At 38.3% G+C, this 8,400-nt stretch overlaps 1 protein-coding gene across 1 annotated transcript; it reads left to right on the plus strand.

The window, feature by feature from the left end:
- Positions 1 to 568: 568 nt before the first annotated feature.
- Positions 569 to 4,938, plus strand: LOC103705875 (bidirectional sugar transporter SWEET5-like). Its single transcript, XM_089927427.1, has 5 exons — positions 569 to 677; positions 3,880 to 3,916; positions 4,122 to 4,500; positions 4,632 to 4,751; positions 4,834 to 4,938. The coding sequence occupies exons 1-5, from the start codon at positions 569 to 571 to the stop codon at positions 4,936 to 4,938; spliced, it is 750 nt and encodes a 249-aa protein (XP_089783553.1).
- The last annotated feature ends 3,462 nt before the right edge of the window (positions 4,939 to 8,400 follow it).

Genomic DNA, 8,400 nt, shown 5'->3' on the forward strand with positions numbered 1-8,400 from the left:
AGAAGTGTTAAAGATCCGCCAATCTCCGGTCACCATAAGTCTGGTGTTGTGGTTCTAATAACAAAACCCACACCCCTACCGCCAAATATATTTTTATTAGACGGTAATAGAGAGCGCTTTGTTGTAACTCGTCAGTCTTGTACTATTGCGTGTGTGTTATTCTGATAATACCGTATGGTATATTTCTATTCCTATCCTATACATTCTTATTCTAATTATTTCATGATGGACCATTATGAACCGAATCTAACTGTAAATATAGCTACGGAAGCTACTGATTTCGATCTTCTTCAACGTTCATAGTTCTGGTACGGCATTTTTTTTTTGGTTACTTCGAGTCTCAAACTATCTCCTCTTCCCAACTCCCTTCATGATCCTTTTGAGAAAAACAGCGATCGAATTGGACTAGAATTGGCCACAGAGAGGCTTCTTAAACTCAGATAGGATGAGTTACATGCATAATAATTGCACTTTAAAACAACAAATAAGTCAAAATCTTCCACGGAAGGAAATTACTGTCGTTATTTTTTTCTTTCATTTGATGCTAAGAATAAAAGCAAGATGCAGGATGCAGCACTGCATTTTAGTCCCTGATCATATGCTACAGAGAAATGATGGAGAACTCTCCAATGTGCTGCAGGAATTACAGGCGATTCTTATCTGCAGACGGAAACTTGGTATGCCACCTTAATTAATACATCATACATCATCGTCTCATCACATACTTTTCCATTATGTGACTTCAGCCAGAGCAGAGAGAGGTCCAACTGCTCGAGCTTAGGGGGAAGTTTGTGCTGCAAATCGAGGAGCGGTGAAGGAAAAGAAGCTACAAGGACACAAGTGTGCTTAGAAAAGAAAATTGGGAACAAAAAGACGAAAGAAAGGCAGGCAGTGACTCCAAGCATCTGTTTTGTAATGGGAAATCTAGATCTAGCCATGTTAGATGAGGCATAGTTTTTTTTTTTTTTGTGTGTGTGTGTGTTTGATGAACCAAAAAAGCAAACTCTTCCCTTAGATATTGCATGGAGTTGAAGAATAATAATAATAATAAAAAGACAGCGATAAAAATACTCTCCTATTTACAACATACCTCTTAAAAACATTATGATGACTAGAAAAATATTTGTTAAGCCCTTGCATATATAGAACCCTCAAGCAAACTTATCGTACACTTGTGTCTTTCTAAGTTCCACCTGATCCTTCACTGCCAAGAGGATGGAGAGAAACTATGGTGGAAGTGGCATGAGAAGTACAGGTTTTATAGGTAATACTGGAGACTGAGTCCGTCAAGGGTCTTGGTCGCCTGTTCATTAGTCCAACCATTGGTTAATTAGTTAGAGCAGATTATAATTAAAATATTAAAATACTTGAAAATGGATACTATTAAAAAATATGTATAACTAGTGATTATGTATCTATTTTGGATATTACCCTTTAAACCTTTTTACATATCATCCAGGATCTTTTTGTACAAATTGCCTGTGGTTAGTGTAAATCTTGAGATATGGATATTTTTTGCCCGTATTATACAAATTAGGGCTAAAACCAAATTTAGCCGGAGTCAACCAAGTGAATAATTTCAATAGACCATGCATAGCCCGGTAAGAATCAGTATGATAAATCAAGCATAGGTTGCACATTTTTGGCACTTCATGTATCCATACATGTATGCATCTATATTTCTTTGTAGAAACAACAAACAAAAAACACATTATCATTGATTTTTCTAATACTTTACAATATCACTCATCTTCAGATCAGCCATTGTTGATAGAGGTGGAGAATGAGCACTAAGGGTTTCTTCAATGATGTTCGATAGCAAGGAAGAGGTAGATGATGGTGGAAATTGGATGGGTATCAATGAGGGTTGGAGAGCAAGCGTGAGAGATGGAGAAGGGAGTACGTACCAAAATAACAGATTCATGGAGGGAGAGAAAGAGATAGGAGAAGGACGAGAGAGACAACAACCATAACAACTGTAATGATGCTAGATGGTGGTAGAGGTCATCGGAAGGAGGGTAGAAGGAGCATAGTGGAAGGGTATAGGGTTAAAGGAGCAAAGTAAAAAGAAGCAACCTCTCTCAAATTATTATAGAAATAATATATTTAAAAAATTATAAAAGTTATCAATATTATCTCGACGGTCAAGAGTTTTTAGATTAAATTTTAGTAAAATTTTTATTTCCAATGGTTCTAGTTTGTCGGTACTAAAATTATATTTTAACATACAGCTTCGATCTATTCAAGAAGTCTATCAAAAAAATACTTCTTGCTAATAGCTCATGCAGGGCTATTAGCAAAACTTGGCACGAAAGGCACTTTTTCTTGCGGTGGATATTATGTACAATATTGCATTTAGCAAGGTATTTCTCATGAAATTATGAAATTCTAAAATTATTTCAAAATCTAGGTTATGATTGGACATTCTTACGATGAGCATTTAACTTAAAAAGAATGTCCCGTGGTGGAAGCTTTTTGAGCATATACTTATTCTTCTTATATATTTTTTCTTTACTACTAGTGCACACCCTGCATTATGCTTAAAAAATGGACAAAAATAATTTTTTTATAATTTTTATTTGGGTACTCAAAATGAATAAATTAGTTACAAGTCCAATGATGTCTTAGAGAAAAGAGGGCAAAGGATCTTCCACAGCATCCTCCCTTTTGGCGCTCCATCTGCAAAATATAAAAGATGCAATTATTTAGAATATAATTTTATATAATATATATAAGAATAATCTTGCTTGTTTCAATATATGAAAATATCTATATTTGTACAATTATATTTAAGTGTCTTGAAAATCAGAGATTATCTTTGGGATTGCTGTTGATATTAGAACTTTTGGGTGGGGGGTGTTTGGAAGTATAGCAGCGCAGCAGCTGATCCAAATCCCAAAGGGAGGAGAAGAAATTATTTCTATGTTCCACTTCAGAAAGATCCACAAGCCATGAAAATTTTTCACCAACGAGATGACGACACGTCAGGACGCTAGCTGACTCAGTGAAGCAAGTTCATACAACCAACACTGTTGAGTCCAACCTAGGGCCCAAAACGGACATCCACAAACTAATCAATGGCGTGTGCGGATAAAGACACCCTTCCTTTGTGCACGGAGACGGTGGCATTCGATCCGTAAATAAACCCATATCAGGTGGCATTCTGCTGGACGACTTTAACCGCCTCTGGGCCGTTGCGGGACCCTCCTCTATAAAAGCCCCGTTCGCCTCTGCTTCCATGCATGCAGATCAGCCGAGTCGAGAGAGAGAGAGAGAGTGCGAGGGGAGGAGGGGAGAGAGCGGAAATTCCCCATCCTTGGATCATTTCATCTTCTTTTTGGGTAAAAATTTCGCTCCCCAATTGCCCATCGCGAGCTATCCCATTCTAATGAGTTTCTCTTTTTTCTTCTCCCTTCTTTCTTTTTAATTTTTAGGGTTTTGGATTTCGATTGAGAGCGACGTCGAAGATGGACGTAGACCAGATTTGTAACATCATTGGCATCTTCGGTACCTTGACTAACGATCAAGCTCTAACCCTAGATCTGCACTCCTTTACTTCCTTCTCCCTCACTGATCTCTCTCTCTTCTTTTTTTTTGGGCCGTTTCTTGGTGATTATTTCGACTTAGAAGGTTAAATATATATATATATATATCTACCAGATTTCTGATTTCTCAATCTGAAATCTCTCTCTCCCTCTTCTTTTGTGTTCCCGCCACCCAATCGGTGTGTTTCTACAATTTCGGAGCACAATCTTTCATTTTTTTTCCTCAAATGCGGCAAAATTTCAAATTTCAGAAAGCTTAATTCTTCTTCTAGTTCTTGATTCTAATTATATTTTTCTTTTCTTTTTTTTTTGTTGTTCTATCTTAATTTCTCAGGCAATATCATCTCCTTTGGCTTGTTTCTCTCCCCCTTGTAAGATACTAAGATCCCTTTCTCTCTCCGCATGTGCGCGCGGATTTGTTTTCCTCTCTATTTAATTTATTTTTTTTCCTACGGTTCCTCTCGCATTGTTTTAAAGAAAATTAGCGAAATCCTTCCAAAAAAAATGACGACGAGGGTTTGATTTGATTTGATCCGGAATTTATCTGGAAATGGGGAATTAATGGCGGTGGTTCAGGCCAACGATCATAACGATATACCAGAGGAGGGCGGTGGAGCAGTTCTCCCCGATCCCGTACCTGGCGACTTTCCTCAACTGCGTGTTGTGGGTCTTCTACGGCCTCCCCTTGGTCCACCCCAACGCCCTCCCCGTCGTCACCATCAACGCCGCCGGCGTCGTCTTCGAGACCCTCTACCTCGCCATCTTCTTCCTCTACTCCCCCAGGCAACTCCGCCTCAAGGTCGTCAAGATCTTGCTGGCGGAGGTGGCCTTCATCGTGGCGGTGATGGCGGTGGTCCTCACGACGGCGCACACCCACGAGCGCCGCTCCCTCATCGTCGGCGTCCTCTGCGTCGTCTTCGGCACCTGCATGTACGCCTCCCCCCTCTGCATCATGGTAAGCCCGAGAGAGGAGTCCTAATTAACAACCATGCGCTACTACTTCTGATGATGATCTCGTCGATGATGGCGATGCGCGGTGTTTTCGCCATTAATTTGAAAGCATGCACGTCTTGTGTGGGTGCACAGAAACTGGTGATCGAGACCCGGAGCGTCGAGTACATGCCCTTCACCCTCTCCCTGGTCGGCTTCCTCAACGGCGTCTGCTGGACCACCTACGCCATCCTCCGCCACGATATCTTCATCGCCGTACGCAAGCTCAGCAGAACGCAAAACGATTTATTCCGCCTTGCGTGCAATTTTTCCATACTAACTTTCTTCCACGTGGCAGATACCGAATGAGATGGGTGCGGTGTTCGGGCTGGCAGAGCTGATCCTGTACGCCATCTACTACAGGACCACCCCAGAGCAGGACTCCTCGTCGGAGGCCGCCTGAAGTCTGCACTCTAAATTCCGTTCTCTTGTCTTCTCCGGAACGCTTCGTTCGAATGCCAACTGCAAGGCGATGGAGGGTGCTCCCACCACCTCCATTAATTGGTCATCAGTTTCAATTGAAAGACGTACATCTGCTGCTGCTGCTGTATGTGCGACTGCATCCATCCATCCATCCACCACGGATGGATGGTGATGATGATCGATGATGATGATGCTGTTATACTACTATGCTGATATCTTCGATCATTGTTGAGTATGCCTTCAACATTTGCAGAAATAATACATTCGCCTTGCACGCATACAAAATCAAAAAAAAAAAAAAAAATTTATCATGATATAGCGGCTCAATCACCACCCTTGATCCACTGTCAACAGACCTCCATTGATACAGCACACGCATCATATGATTTGTGGATATGGCAAATGATACCGAAGTTGCCTACGTGAGTTGGCTCGAAAGACATAGATGATCCGAGCTTTCACGTATCGACGACGTCGTTGGTGAATATTGAATGAGCTGTCCTTGTGTTGGCATTATATTAAGCATGCATAAACAAAGCCATGAAGAGAAGATGGATCGTAATGAAATTAAGATAAACTGTAATTTATATAATGAACTGAAAAAGAAGTTATGGGCTCAAAAATAAAGAACAATGCAATACATTCATGCCTAACAATAAAAGTAATAATAAGTGAATTGCATACACGTAGTCTTTATATATATATATATATATATATATATATATATATATATATATATATATATATATATATTCGCTTATTTCTATCAATCAAGCAAGGCAACTTCAAACACATAAAGGTGATCTTTTCTGCATAGACTCCAAACGGTTTTGCTCGCCACAAGCTGAATGTGCTTCGAGTTAGTCTACATTGGGGTACTCATCTTAAAATGGCTTTTTAAAATGGTCAAATCACGTAACAGGTATATTTCCTCGGGAGTGGTTGGAATAACATAATTGCAAATGTTATCATATAGCATTGTCTCGAGATCAGCTTTTTAGAAGGTTCTCATTCATCAATCCTGTTTAATGCCACATGTAATGTTACGATAAAGTCACTATATCAAAACTAATTAATCCAATGGTTGGACGAACGACCGGGTGGATCCTAGATCCAATTGATAGCATCAATCTCCGATTTGACTTTAAAAACTATGCTTCTCGCACCCCTTCCACCATAGTTTTTCCCCATTTGCTGGGCAATAAAGAAACCACGATGGCAGCCAATGCTGATAAAGGTGGAGAATGAGCACATGAGGTTTCTTCAACAAAGCTCGATAGCAAGGAAGAGGTGGATGGTGGTGGAAATCGGTAACAATCAGTGTTGGAGATCAAGCGTGAGAGATGAAGATGAGAGTACGTATCAACAATTTTTTATTTAATGACATAATATATTTAAAGAATACGTATCAGAGCATGGAAACTGGAAGGGATACACCTTTCTCAAATTATTTAATGGCATAATATATTTAATAGAGTATAAAATTATATATCATATTATCTCGATGATCAAGAGTTTTTATTTGATACAAAAGCTCAAGGGTTTGAATATAAGTTGGAACATCTTTTATTGAATTCCAGCAAAGTTGTTCTTGCCAATGGCTTTTGTATATTGCCACTAAAATCATATTTTAAGATATAGCTTCGACATATTTGAGAAGTCCATAAAAAAAAAAAAAAAAGGTGCTTCTTGCTAATAGCTTTTGCAGGGTTATTAGCAAAACTCGTCAGGAAAGCCTCTTTTCTTGCAGTGGATACTATGTACAATGTTACATTTGGCTAGGTATGTCGCATGAAATTATGAAATTCTAGAATTATTTCAGAATCTAGGGTATGGTTAGATATAGCTTTTATTCTTGGGATGTACATGTATACTTCTAGCTAGAATCTTATTAGAAATAGGAGCATATGGATTGATTGGGATCAATATGGAATTATTACCCCATGCTCATTCTGTATTTTCTCCTTGGTTGGTAATAGTTGGAACAATGCAAATAATCTATGCAACTTTAATTTCTCTCGATCAATGCAATTTTAATTAGAGAATAATCTATTTCTCTATATCTTACATGGGTTTTATAATTATAGGAATTGGTTTTACAACCAACATGGGACTTGATGGAGCCGTTTTTACAAATACTCTCTCATGGATTTATTGGTGCTGCACTTTTTTTCTTGGCAAGAACGAGTTGCGATAGAATATGTCTTGTTTATCTCTGGTGAATTCTCCTGTCTTGTCAGGGTCAGCTGAGATGTCTTAATTGCTTACTTATATCTTTCTTCTTCTTCTTTTTCATTGGAGAATTTTGTGTCACTACTGAAAGTTTAGCCTTAACTGGGGGACGGACCTGTTCCTCTGCTGGCTTTCTTTTATTATGCTGCCTGCTTATCTGATGTATACGCTTGCTCACTTTCTTTTAAGACAAAGAAGATAGCGCACTTCTTATACATCCACTTCTAAGATAAGAGACCACTCTTCTACTTTGAAAGTGTTATAGCTAACTGGTTGTTTGGTACCTAGTGATTGGTTTGCAACAAATGATAAGCAAAAAGCAACTAAGCTTTAGATTTGCTTTAGTTGCCTTTTTTTTCAACGTAGAGCCAGAAATAATGGTCGATATAAAAGTCTCTTGTATGCAAGGAGATGCTACTACTGGATGTTATGGTTGCGAGGCACCATGATCCTTCAGTTTAGAACAATTAAGGGTACTGACATCATACGACTGATGGTAGAAACTTTTTGAGCACCTACTTATTCTTTTGTATCTTTCTTATTTGCTAGGAGGTGTATATCCTACATTATGCCTGTAAAATTGACAAAAATAATCTCTTTTTGGTTTTCATTTGTGTACTTAGAAATAAAAAAATTAGCTACAAGTTTAAAAGATGTCTTAAACAAAAAGGGCAAAGGATCCATGCAACATCCTCCATGCACTCTCTTTTGGGCCCCCACCTGTGCAATATAAGAGATATTATTAATTATAATATATTTTTATATAATATAATTTGTAGTAATGCTTGTTTCAATATACAAAATATTCATATTTGTATAATTATATTTAAGTGTGCTGATACGATAGATTAAATTTAAGACGATCAAAGAATAAGATCAAATTTAGCCGGCAGGAATTAAACATGCGATGACGGTCAAGTGGAGAGGATCTCAATCAGCCCTATTCTACACCATACAAAATGTATACACATAAAATTTCACCCATCTTACAAACTAAGTACCATGCATCAATTGATGAATTAATTAATAATTATGGTAATGAAATATATGGCTTGTTTGTAACTCATATTTAGAAATTTTTAAAACCAATTTTGGAGACCCTTATAAATGACACAATCAACAATACGCTACCATACTTTTTATTTAGGTAATACACCCATGCAAACTGGCACAGCCCTCAAGTAACACATGTCATGCCCTCGAGCCCGGC

The sequence above is a fragment of the Phoenix dactylifera genome, chromosome 15, assembly GCF_051530095.1.
Source record: "Phoenix dactylifera cultivar Ajwa chromosome 15, Ajwa_hap1_PhDact_Kaust_v1.1, whole genome shotgun sequence".
NCBI lineage: Eukaryota > Viridiplantae > Streptophyta > Magnoliopsida > Arecales > Arecaceae > Phoenix > Phoenix dactylifera.

Coding starts and splice junctions, on each gene's coding strand:
- LOC103705875 (XM_089927427.1), top strand. CDS start 569: ATGCAGCACTGCATTTTAGTCCCTGATCATATGCTACAGAGAAATGAT. Junction 678..3,879: donor TATCTGCAGACGGAAACTTG/GTATGCCACCTT, acceptor TTAATTTCTCAG/GCAATATCATCTCCTTTGGC. Junction 4,752..4,833: donor GCCACGATATCTTCATCGCC/GTACGCAAGCTC, acceptor TCCACGTGGCAG/ATACCGAATGAGATGGGTGC.